This window comes from Chiloscyllium plagiosum, unplaced genomic scaffold (genome assembly GCF_037043375.1).
Source record: "Chiloscyllium plagiosum isolate Xiang-an unplaced genomic scaffold, Cpla_swu_hap1 HiC_scaffold_34, whole genome shotgun sequence".
Lineage (NCBI taxonomy): Eukaryota > Metazoa > Chordata > Chondrichthyes > Orectolobiformes > Hemiscylliidae > Chiloscyllium > Chiloscyllium plagiosum.
Genome location: NW_028270172.1, coordinates 20,949,606 through 20,962,996, shown reverse-complemented (window position 1 = coordinate 20,962,996; position 13,391 = coordinate 20,949,606). Strand labels below are relative to the sequence as shown.

General features: G+C 41.1%; 1 protein-coding gene across 12 annotated transcripts in view; it reads left to right on the top strand.

Annotated features, from left to right (window-relative positions):
- Window positions 1-13,391, top strand: part of fhod3b (formin homology 2 domain containing 3b) — a 598,094-nt gene that overhangs the window by 505,855 nt on the left and 78,848 nt on the right. For all 12 annotated transcript variants that reach the window (XM_087978543.1, XM_043719366.2, XM_087978542.1 and 9 more), the window contains 2 exons: window positions 3,148-3,435; window positions 6,322-7,205. In XM_087978543.1, coding sequence (XP_087834669.1) covers window positions 3,148-3,435; window positions 6,322-7,205 — 1,172 coding nt within the window. The remainder of the gene's footprint in view (window positions 1-3,147; window positions 3,436-6,321; window positions 7,206-13,391) is intronic.

The following is a 13,391-nucleotide window of genomic DNA, read 5'->3' as shown; positions in this document are numbered from 1 at the left end:
TGTTAAAAATGGGATGATTAAATGTTCAGAGTTATACACAGGGAAACAGACCCTTCAGTTCGACCAGTCCATGCTGAACATAATCCCAATTAAACTATTCCCACCTGCCTGCTCCTGGCCCACATCCCTCCAAACCTTTCCTGTTCATGTACTTATCCAAATGTCTTTTAAAGTTGTAACTGTGCCCAAATCTACCAATTTCTCGGATGTTTATCCCACACATGCTGACCTTCTGTCATACACAAGCCCTCTTTCATATGCTCACACATACACTCCCATGCACTCTAACAGACTTATACTCCTTTACTCTCACACACATACACACACCCTGTCACAGACACTCATAACCATCCCCCCCACACCAATACACACCCACATGCACATGCAAAAAAGTTTGTGTGGTGAATTTGTTTGCAGAATTACATTTTATTTTGCTTGAAAGCTGCATGAATCCATATAAGAATCTGCTGTAATCATGCTGTAAACATTTGCTGTAAATTCTGTGTCTTATGATCTTATACTTCACAACCACCTGATGAAGGAGCACTGCTACGGAAGCTAGTGTTTCCAAATAAACCTGTTTGACTATAACCTGGTGTGGCTTGTTTTAACTTTGTCCACCCTAATCTAACACCAGCACCTCCTCCATGTAATTGTTAGAAAGTTGAATATCACTCTTGTGGAAAGATTGCATATGGTTTTTAGGGGTTGTGACTATCGACAGAAAGAATGTCTCAAAGAACAGATTTGACAACCATGAAAATTTTTCATAATAAAATGTAAACATTATTATATCATCAATTGCATTGTTTTAAGTTGTGTTTCCAAATCTCCTGACTTGATATTTATCTATCACTGGATTGTTGATGAACCAAATTGTTTCTGAATCTAATAGTAGAATGTAACATCAGCCTGCAGAAGAATCTTCTGGCAACTCCTTTTTCTCATCATATTGGCAACCTGTCAGTTAATAAAGTCTTGACAAGGCTTTGTAAGTGGTGCATTGTAAATTTTGTTGAATGCATCCATGTCAGTGGTGCTGTGTTTCCACAGAATAGATTGCCTTATGAAATGCAGCATAAAAGTTCAGGTTATCTCCATCTGGGAGTAAGTAAATACCTGTGTTTATGGGGAAGAAACAGCAGGGAGTTCAGTCGTTGTTACCCTGCCTCATTGATGGTTCAGTCAGCAGTCTACATTGTCTTGTGTTGAGTCTGTGGCACAGAAGTGTTCAAAGTAAGAGCATCCTGACAATTTTCTCTGTCTCTTTTTTTCATGGACAATGCAGCAAGATGAATTGGATCAAAGGGTCTGTTTCCATGCTATCCATCTCTATGACTCTGAGTTCAATGTGTAGTTACTCATACGGACCAAGAAGGTCTCAGCTTTGATCTGGGGTGAACATTTCAGCTCCAGTAAAATTAAAATCCAATATGTAGCCCTTCCCGTGTACAACGACTGGAAGGATAAGGGCTTGCAAAGCCACAATCTCTGCAGTCACAGGCAGGAGAAACTATTAGGGCGTTGTTAGCATTCTTGCTCCCAGTTATGAAGAAGGGTCACCGGACCCGAAACATTAAACCCTGTTTTCTCTCCACAGATGCTGCTAGACCTGCTGAGATTTTCCAACGTTTCCTGTTTTCGTTTCAGATTTACAGCCTCTGCAGTTCTTCCAGTTTTACAACTTTGATTTTTGTCCTTTATATCAGCGATTCATTTAGGTTAGTTAGAAAAGACAAATAGTCAGTAAAAGTTCCTGCTCAAGTCACAATCTCTCCTTGTTATGTTTATATGTGCATACTGAGTGAACATCTTCAGAACAGGGTAAGGGAATGGGATCAGATTAATGGGTCAAAGATAATTTAACACAAGGTCCTTTGTGTTTTTTAACAGGACCCGGTGATGTATAAGAGGTTTTTTTAAATTGAAATTAACAAATTTAACTTGTCAGGCACTGAGGAGAACAAACACATCTGCAATGTGAGTTCAGTCCATCCTGCAGTCTCCAAACTGTAACTGCAATCAACTATGTAGCCCTTCCTGTGTACAATGGGTGGAACAATAGGGACTTGCAAAGCCACAATCTTCCCAGTCATAGCAGGAGAAACTATTAGCGAGTTGTTAGTATTCCTGCTCCCAGAAGTTGATCTGTTGCAATTCTTTAACCTCCAGTTAGGAAGAGTTGCAGGAGCGACTGGTCTGCTCCCTATGGGTATGAGAAGTTGTAAATCTGTCCTGTGTGGACTGAGAGCTGCACTTCACCCGTCTATTTGAGGACAATGCACTGGAGACCCATTGCCAGGTGTGTGCAGTGAAGTTGGGATTTTACACACAATTTATCACGTTATAAAGGAAAAATTGTTCATTTCTGTTCTTATCAGTCACAGTAACAAAACCATTCCTGCTGTCCTTGATAAGAACGTTCATCAGCTAAACTGTGCCAGAAAGAAAATTGTATCCATCGCGTGCAACATTCATCCGGTGTTAATGGAGCCGCAAGTGCAAAAGGTTAACTGACACAGAGTTTCATTACATTGTGCGCAGATAGCAAGTTGAAGGTTTGTGCCACAGTCCCACGCACATTGGATTTAGAATCTCGGAACCCATGTGGGGGGTTTGCGCAACAGGCGAAGGACCTGTGACTGAATGGTGCTTTTATGATATCGAGGGTGGTTTGGGAACTGGGCTGCAAGTGGGCCTGAACATTTTGAAAAACAGGTTTTTTAAAAAAAAAGGAAAAGTTAATTCACCACAACAGGAAAGTAAGTGACAAAACTTTGTAATCAAAATATTGATCTGTAAACACTAATGCTATTACAGAGCTAGTTGACAGTGAAGCAGGTTGCAAATTCATTGGGATCTGTCTTGCACACTCAAGAAAGAGATATTAAAAGAGTTTGCCTTTATCAGCAGCTTTGGTTAGTCTCATTTCCAACAAGTCATGCTTGATAGTTCCAAAGGTTTTGAGGTTAATGCTTTCCGTTAATTAGAAAATACTTTTAAAGAGCACGGCCTTTGCAGAGAAAAACTGATAGTTTCCTTTCTCTTGTGGCAGTAAAACAGATGCTGAAACATACAAAACTGACATTGTGAAGTAATGTGGCTTTAACAGTATCTAAGAATCCCTCCTCCTTCTGTTCCTGTTAGTCTCTGCCAGTGAGCAAGAGCCGGAGCCTGATCCTGAGCCTGAACCAGAGCCTGAATCAGAAATCGAACGAGAAACCGAGGTGGTCACTGAGTCGGGACCTTCAGAGCTGGAGACTCAGCAGGGAGCTGACCGTGAGCCTGAAGAAAATGCAATCCTGAGCGAGAAGGAGAGGCAGAATGAAGAAGTGAATGAGAAAGATAACTGCTCAGCGTCCAGCATCTCATCAGCCAGCAGCACTTTAGAAAGAGAAGAAAGGGAAGACAAACTAACCAGCGACAATGAGACTGGTAACAACCACATTTTCTGTGCATCTGTCATACTACTGCACTGTGTTAAACAGTTCTGGGCAACAATTAGTAATTGCAGGTTGCTGTGTTGTACTAAAATAGATAACTTACTATGCTGCACCACACAGAATATGCCTCAACATAATTATATACCAGCTTTCATTGAATCAGATTAGTAGCTGTGAGTAACGTGCAAGTTTCCCGTACAGAGTAAACATTTTCTGAAGGATACATCGTGATGTTAATGTTTTCTTTGTGTTGATTCTGTTAATCTCTCTCTTTTTCTTCCAACTAAATGTATGAAACCTGTGTTTATTCTAACGATTGAACAGGCTAAGGGTCCTAAATGACAAATCAGTGGTTTTGATCCTGACCGTGGTTAGCACTGCTGCCTCACAGCACCAGAGAACCGGGTTCAATTCCCGCCTCAGCCGACTGACTGTGTAGAGTTTGCACATTCTTCCCGTGTCTGCGTGGGTTTCCTCCAGGTGGTCCGGTTTCCTCCCACAGTCCAAAAATGTGCAGGTCAGGTGAATTGGCCATGCTAAATTGCCCGTAGTGTTAGGTGCAGGGGTAAATGTAGGGGAATGGGTCTGGGTGGGTTGCGCTTCGGCGGGTCGGTGTGGACTTGTTGGGCCGAAGGGCCTGTTTCCACACTAAGTAATCTAATCTAAATCTATACTAATGTGTCAAAAACAATAATTCAGTTTCGTAGCATCTAGGGAGGTGAAAGCCCCAAGAGGAGTGGAAGGGAGAAATACAGTTCCCTCCCTCAGTTGTAGTGGGAGGGTAAGCTGAGCAGGCTGCGAAAAAAATTTTTGGGATCATCGACTTCATAATTCAATGTCAGACATCACAAGCTCAAACGCAACAGGTTATAGTCCAACAGGTTTTATTTGAAATCACAAGCTTTCGGAGCAGTGCGATCTTCCAAAAGCTTGCGACTTCAAATAAACCTGTTAGACTATAACCTGATGCCGTTTGACTTCTGACTCTGTCTCTCCCCCCCCCCCCCCCCCCCAGTCCAATACCGGCACCTTCACATCATTCAAAATTGAAGACATCCGATACATAAGCAAAGAGGTTGTGCTAAAACTTTGGCACATTAGTTAGACCGCAAAAGAGTATTATTTGCAGACTTGTGCAGCACATTTGGTGAAGTAATTAGAAGGGGTGCAAATGCAATTGACCAGAGTGTGCCAAAAATGTAGACTCAAGGCAGAATAAAATGAAATTGTGTATGAGGCAATTTGATAAGTGGTGTTCAAAGTCATCAATATTGCAGAATTAGGTGCTCTCCATGTTGCTTCAGTTCATGGATTAATTACTCTCATTACTTCTGACCTTGCCAGATCAGCTGATGTGCCTCATGCTACTTGTACTGGCACCGCAGCCTCTGCCATCATTCATTTCCCTTGGAAATAGAGTATTTGAAATGAGGAGGTTGTGAGCTGTCAGTGATTAATGTTCACTCACTGCAGTTTGTGTCCCTTATTGTGCCTTCATACTTTAAGTCTGTGTGTACATTGTCATTTTCCTAATAAAAATCACTGGGCAAGTCAGAGAATCTATAGGGTGCACAAAAACATCTTGATTTGCACCCTTCTTGTAGGGAGGGAATATCTCATTCTATTTGTTTCTCCTCTATATGATGCGTACTCAGTAACACTGCATCTCGTGCAGTTACTCAATGCAATCCAGCAACCTGTGTGGTTCAAAAGAGCAGTCACAGCATGGAGTCCATCCATTAAGGATAGCAATTCAGAAGCACAGCTGAAGGCAGTTTCTGATAGCTGATGGAAGAAGCATATGCAACCAGTTATAGCAGCTGAGAAGTACTACAATGTTTTCTGAAGCAAGTGGGCTACATAAATAATAAGTCTTCCTCCCCACTTAATATTTAAACGCCATAGAACTAAATGAGACACAATTTGGGATCTATTCATTTCAAGTTGTGTGTCATTTAGTTCTGTAGTATCCTGTCTACCAGGAATGGGATTGAAGTTGCCTGGGCTCACTTATGTGATTCCACCACACTCTTGTTTTAAAAAAAAGAATTCTGTCAGTCTGGTATGGACTCCAACCAGAATTCCCATAGGTGGGAAGGGTTACATATGCAAAACATGTAAAATACTTGATGAATCCACCAATGTAGAAATCAATGTGCCTCCGATGATCTTAGTGTGTTTTCAATGCATTCGGTAATCCTTGCAATGGCCATAAAAATATTTTTGTTATGATCAACCCCCGTATAAATGCAAACACTTTACAAAGTTTAAAGGAACGAGTAATTCAATGTACTTATGATACAATGTTCTCTGCACTTGCACAGAAACCCAGGGGGAGTTTTTCTTCTATACCATATCATTATCAACTTAAAGCGTCCATTTTATTTGAAAGACTACAAAGCCACATTGAGATTAAAGGAGTGTGATGCTAAAATTTAATTGCGAAATAATTTGTCACCCAGGGAACAGTAAAATACTTAATACTAATTTCTACTAGTTCTGTTTCTTTTTTTATTATATGCAAGATATAGCTGTCTCCAAGCCTGCACGTCTGAGAACTCTCAACAGCTGGACTCTCTCACCATTCCTTTGTTAATGCATTGCTGTAACTTATTATTTTCTTTTTAAAATACAATAGATTTATAATGTAGCTTAAGACAATGGATTACACTCCTGGAAAAAGAAGAGGTTAAGAATTCCAATGATTCCTACAGTAAAGAAATCAAAACAAATTGGCTTCACTTATATTCAGCTTAATGTGCTAGCTTCACATTGGATTAGGAAACAGTTGGATTTCTCGCTCCACTTTATGGGAAAGTCACTAAAGATCTCTGCTGAATTCTAACACTCCTGTCTTTTTTTTAAATTTGGACAACAGGTAAATGGACGCAAAGCATTAAGGAAGTCAGTGTAAATGAGCAGTGCAGCAACATTCTCAATAACAAACGGTTCATGCTGGACATGTTGTATGCGCAGAACAAAAAGACAGACGATGGCGAGGAAACAGAGCTCGAGAGAAAAGAGGAGGAGAAACAAGAGTCCCTGGCCACTCTGGCCAGCCGCATCAGCATTCTCCAAGCCAGCAAGCAGGCTTGTGAGGACAAAGTGAAAAAAATGGAGATTGACCATCTGGAGAACCATGGCAGTGTGAAAGCTTTTACTGACAAATTTAACAGCGGGGAGCTGGGTAAAGGGCACCCACTGTCTGATTCTGAAGTGAATGCGAAGCCTGTGGATAAAGTGACTGCACAGCCAAAAAAAGAATCCGATTACATTTGGGATCAACTCATGGCCAATCCGAGGGAGCTAAAGATCAAAGATATAGACTTCACAGACTTGGAGGAGGATGACGATGTGGATGTGTTGGACATGGAGAACTTACTTAATTCGAGAGACTCAATACTTCCTCCTCCGCCCCCTCCCCCGCTTTCTTTTCTGGGCTTGCCTCCCCCTCCTCCACCACCTTTACTGTACTGCCCACCTCCTCCTCCAACACCTGGAATGACCAGACCTCCACCTCCACCTTTTGGCCCTCACCAAGCCATGGGGTCACCCCATCTGTCCAGGAGTGAGCCAACATTTATCAAGAAGAAGAAAACTATCAGGCTATTCTGGAATGAAGTCCGACCGATTGATTGGCAATACAAAAACCACAAGCGATGCAGAGAACCCCTCTGGACCCGCCTGGAGCCGGTAAAGTTAGATGTATCCAAACTGGAGCATCTATTTGAATCGAAATCCAAGGAATTGCCAGTCACTAAGGTAATGAGCAGGTGTAAGACATTAGAAAATTCTTTTAGGGGACACTAAGGGAAAAGCTGTCAACAATCCTGAATAATGCTTATATAAATAATATTGATTTCAAATGGATCGTGTAAGGTGTTAGTTTTCAATGTGAAGAATAACCTTTTTGATAAGTGGGTCTAAATAGGGCTGAGGTGTGAAGGGATTTGGAGATAATGATGCAAATTGTTAAAGGGAGCAACGCATGTTAATCAATTAAAGCACAAAAACCCATTGGGGTTCATTTTTGAGTGGAATAAATTTCAAAAGTAGAGATGTGAAGTTAAACTTGTGTATGACCTCAGTTATGCCATACTTGGACTGCTGTGTACACCTCTGTTCACCATATTACGAACGTGTGAATTCAGAGTGAGAGAAGGCCAAGTGGCCCCTCGAGCCTGCTCTATCATGGCTGATCTAATATGGCCTCAGCTCCATTTTGCTCCTTATTCCCTATACCCACCCTTTTGAGTTATTTGTTAATGAAGAATCTGTTTAACTGTGCTTAAGAATATTCAACGATCCTGCTTCCAATACTTTTTCTGAGGAAAAGAATTCCACAGACTCTCAAACCTCAGAAAAAAATGTTCCCCTCATTTATCTGAAATGAAACTCTTTTTAGTTTCAAACTGTAGCATCTAGTTCTGGTCTATCTCACATGAGGAAGCAACCTTTTCAAATTTGCTTTGTCCTCACCTTTCAGGATCTTGTAAACCTTAATGGAATGACTTCTCTATGTTTTAAACTTAATGATACAGGACAACCTGTCCAACCTTTTTCTCCTGGGATAAATCCTACATTCCACTAATTAGTAGAATGATCTTTCTCTGGACTGTACATTAGAGAAATGGTGTAGAAGAACTGGGGAATAGTACTTGAAAGAGTCAGGGAAGATGCAGTCACCCTCTAATCTTCTATACTCCAGGGAATGCAATTCCAATGTTTGCAATGAGTCCAAACAGCCTAGCCCGTGAAACCCTGGTGAATCTTTGACATTCATTCCAAGGTTTAATATTTAATCCATTTCACTTCAAAGAAAAGTTGGGGGTACAGGTCCTGATAGTTTTAAAAAAAACATCAAGCTTGGATCTTCCTGATATCTCTACTGTCTACACCTCCCAGCACCGTGGTTCTGCGAAGTGAAGGAGAGTAGTAATCATTAATTGCTAGCAATTTTGGTGCTTCGGGAACAGTGCGAATAACTATCCAAATAAATCTGCATTAGACCTTGAATTGTATTGCAGCAGTGATGCATGCCACCTCTTTGGATTAGATTTAAATCCAGAGCCCCATGGTGAACAGAAACCTTTCCAATTTGCTGTGTCAATCAACAGGCAAGTCTTTCCACCACCCAGAGCTTTGAGTTCTCCAAATTCAATTAACCTCCCTCCCCAACCCCTGACTCTCTTCCTAGCCCCATCCCCTCACTGCCACTGCTCCCTGCCACCAACCAGATTCATTCCACCCATTGACCAACCAGGTCATACCCTCTGCCTGTCTTCATCTATCCCCACTTCACCATCCTGCCCTCACCTGCCCCTTTATCTGCAGCTCCCCCCACACCCACCTGAAGAAGGGTTACACCCGAAACGTTGACTTCTCCATCACCTGATGCTGCCTGGCTTGCTGTGTTCTTCCAGCCTCCTGCCTGTTTGCTTTCAATATCTTGTGTCAGACATAATAGCTGCAGTGATCCATTCTTGAATATCTATGTAATGTTATACAGGCACATGTTATAAATCTTTTATAAATTATTGGCTGAACATCAGCTTAAGTATCATGTCCATTTCTGGGTACTGCACTTCAGGAAGGTTGGCAAGTTCTTGCTGAGAGTGCAGAGATTTTCTGGGATGACATTGAGGATCGGTCATTCCAGTTCCATGAAAATATGAATGATGACAGAATTAATCTAAAAGCAGAGAAGATAATGGGAAGGTTTTATAAAGGTATTGAAATTTTTGCAGGATTGACTGCTGACATGGCAGAAGCAATTCTATCAGAGGGCATAGATTTGAAGTAATTCAGAAAAGAGGCAGAGGAGATTTCAGTTTTGTTTTTATAGTGAGAGATATGATGATTTAAAGTACAATGTAAGAATGGGAAAGTGGAAGCAGATTCGGTAATATTTTTCTCAATTTGAATTGGGGGCAATTTATAACATCGGGGAAAGAGCAAGTGAGTGGGGCCGTGAAGAGCTGACAGCAGCACAATGAGTTGAACAATCTGTTTCTGTGCTATAATATTTAATGGTTAGCAGTAATGCTGAAGCTGCAGTACAGTAATTGGGTTCCTGTCAGTATCACTGTGATGCATAAGTCAAAAATGGGAGTTGTACTGCAAAGTACATTTGGCACTGTGGCACTGAGTTTGGAACAAAGGGGCTCTATTGAATGGGTATATGGAGAGTTGCATGTAGCTACACTCCTCGGAGAGATAAACCTGGGGACAAATGAGTGTCTCCTTTCTCTAAGCATTATAAAATTGCCCATGTTTTCAAGGTGTCAGTGGACCTCATGACAACGATAAGTTTTTAACTAAGTGAATGTACCATCACAAAGACTGATTATGTTCCCCTCTTGAACATAGAGTCCAGAAGTAAACGGCATAAGTTTACCGTGAGAGGGGAAAAATATAAAAGAGACCTAAGGGGCAACTTTTTCACACAGACGGTGATACATGTATGGAATGAGCTGCCAGAGGAAGTGGTGGATACTGGTACAATTGCAGCATTTAAAAGCCATCTGGATGGGTTTATGAATAGGGAGGGTTTGGAGGGATGTGGGTCAGGTGCTGGCAGTTGGGACTTGATTAGGTTGGGATATCTGGTCGGCATGGACAAGTTGGACAGAAGGGTCTGTTTCTGTGCTGTATATCTCTGTCTCTATAACATGGATCCAACCCTTCCTCGGCTCATTTGCTTCCTCACCCATACCTTTGTTACCTCTGAGACTTGACTGGTTAATGTTCTTGTGACTTACTTCCTGTGTTCTACCCTCCATGAGCAAGTGAATCCAAAGACCTTCTGCCTTTCTAGATGGTGGCAGATGTTGGTTTGAAAGTTAATGCTGAAGGAGCCTTGATTAGATATTGAGGTGATCTTGCAGATGGTTTACACTGGTGCCACTGTAGATTGGAGTGAGTGCATGCTGAAGGTAGTGGATGGGATGCCAATTAAGCAGGATGCTTTCTTCAGGAATGTATTGAGCTCCTTGAATGTTGTTGAATCCACGCTGATCCAATCTAGTGAGTATTCCATCTCACTCCTAACTTGTGCCTTGTCGATGTTGGACCAGCTTTGGAAATCAGGTGGTGAGTTGCTCACCACAGAAGTCCCAGTCTCTGATTTACTCTTGTGACCACATCATTTATGACTATTCTGTTTTAAGTTTCTGGTCAATAATAAATACTAAAATGATTTTCATGAGGAATTCAATAGTAATGCCATTAAATGTTAAGAGAAATAGTTAGATTCTTGTTGGCGATGGTTAATTCCTGGCATTCATGTGGTATGAATGTTACTTGCTTGATGCGAGCCCAAGTCTGAATGTTATCCATGTCTTGTTGCATTTTGACTTGGACTGTTTCTGAGGAGTTGCAAATGGTACAAGACATTGTGTAATCTTCAGCAAGCATCCTCACTTCTGACTTTATAATGGAGAGAAAGGGATTGAAGCAACTGAAGATGTTAGAGCTTAGGACTCTACACTGAGGAACTCCTACAGTCATGTTCTATGACTGAGATGATTGACCTCCAGCCATCACATTAATCATCTTGTGAGCTTGGTATGGCCCCAGCTAGTGGGGAAAGTTTCCCCAGTACTACTGGCTTCAAATTTGCTAACGAGCCTTGATTCCAAACTCGAGCAATTGCTGCATTGATGTTGAGGGCAGTCAGTCTCCCCTCACCTCTTGTTTTCAGCTTGTTTGTCAGTGTTTGTAGCAAGGCTGTAATAAGGTCATGAACTGGGTGGCCCTGATGAATTCCAAACCAAGCATTAGTGAGCAGGTTAGTGCTGCTGCAATAGTGTCTCTTGATGGCATTGTAAATGACACATTTTTGATGCAAGGTAAGTCGTTGTGCCAAAAACATAATTTATTCAGTGCTAATTCACACTAATACAACAATGTATTCCTGAAAGCACACAGTGGCATGCTAATTTTCAGTGTAAATGATTAACAGAATTTAGTTATTTTAATGTTGAATCCCAAACTCTCCTTGCTGTGTTCAGGTACCTGTGTTTGACTGTCATACATAAAATACCTTGCATTTATAGATTCTCAAGCACAACCTTACGCCAGTGAAATTCACAGCAAATTTTGACCAAAGCCGAGGTGGGTGCAAACTTCATTTTGATTTGTGATTTATGACACTTGAAGAAATTTGGAGCCATTCACTTGTCCTGCAGAGGACAGCTGATACAGAAAAAGGAAAAGAAAAGGCAGTTGTCTCTTGAGATTGGCGTTGAACTCCATGTTTGGGACAAGCCAAGCAGGTTTAATTTTCAAATAATCCATACGATAAGCCCTTGAGATGTTTAGCTACTAACTAGATATGAAAGTAGATTAATGCTTCATTTTGTGGCACTGACTATGTTTCCCCCTTTTGACAAGCACAATAACCATTCTAAATAGTTTTGAATAAAGTTTATTCTCACATTTAAAACCTAAAATCGAAATGCTCTCGATGTTGGAAGTCAGCAATAAGATCAAAAAATGAGGGAAATGCTGATTTCATCCAGTAGCATCTGTAAATGAAAAAGAGACAGAATTAAAGTTTTGGATCGGTGAGCTGATCTGAGCAGGCATCCACCTGAAACAGTAATTCTATCTCTCTCTCAACAGACGCTGCCTAGACCTGCTGAGCATTTGCGGTTTTCGCTTTAAAACCTAACTGAACATGAAGCTCCTTCATGTATTACATTAATCCCTCAGGCTGTCACAGTGGGAGCATGGCTTTATTGCAGGGATAAATATATAGAAGAACACTTAGCCTAGTTAACCATAATAGAATCAAGATGGCAAATAATCATTTCAGTCTTTCAACTTATCCAACCTCTAGACCTTCAATACAAAAGACAGGGTTTAGTTGTCTCCAGTAGGAACCCTTCTAAATTACCTATTTTCATTCCCCCTCAGCAAAGCAAGTTTAAATACCCATCATGCAATCATCTTTATAATTACACGAGTTTTAGAAATTATGGACCAGATTGGTTTGAGGACTGTTAGCTCATCAATGTGTGTTGGAATTGTTTCTATGTGTTTAGGTTGTGAATGCTTTAAGTGAGGATGACAGGGCACTGGGACCATGGTGAACAATCGAATCAACGATGCTTTTAAGTATTGGAACTAAAGCATTGAGGTTAAAATGGAGAAACACTGAGGAGGAGTTGAATTAAAATGTGTATGAATTCAATGTCAAATCAGGTACCAAAAAAAGTAGGGAGGGAAAGAAAAATGGCATGGGGAGAGAGAGAGAGAGAGAGAGAGAAAATAAATGAAACCGGCAAGGCAAGTAAAACAGTTTTTAAAAATTAACATGTTACTTTGTTTTATAATCTCCAGCAACAACTCGACCTGAGAAATGCAACTGCGCACTTAGAAACTGTTCTCTTTCTGTGCATGAGAGGTCGGTAATCACTAACACTTTTCGCATTATTAAAATGATAGCTATGTTTCTGATCACTACATTGAACTCCCTGTGGTGGGTTTAATGCAGGATTAAATTGCAAGTCCGTGAAAATAATGAGGTGGTTATAGAGTCATAGCGTCATTGAGTCCTACTGCACGGAGGCAGGACCATCAGCCCAAACTGATCCATGCCAACCAAAATGTCCGTCCACGCTAATCCCATTTCCCTGCACTAGTCCATACCCTTCTAAACTTTTCCTAGCCATATATTTGTCCAAATTCCTTTTAAATGTTGTTAATGTACCCACCTCAACCACTTCCACTGGGCAGTTCATTCCATATGTGTACCACCCTCTGTGTAAAAAAAAAAAAAAAGTTGCCCTTCAGATTCCCTTTTATTCTTTCCCCTCTTACCATAAACTGATGCCCTCTAATCCTTGATTCTCTGGGAAAAGGACTGAATGCATTCACCCTATCCATCCTTCACGTGATCTTATACACTTCTGTTAGAACCCCCCCCCCCCCCCCCCCCCCCCC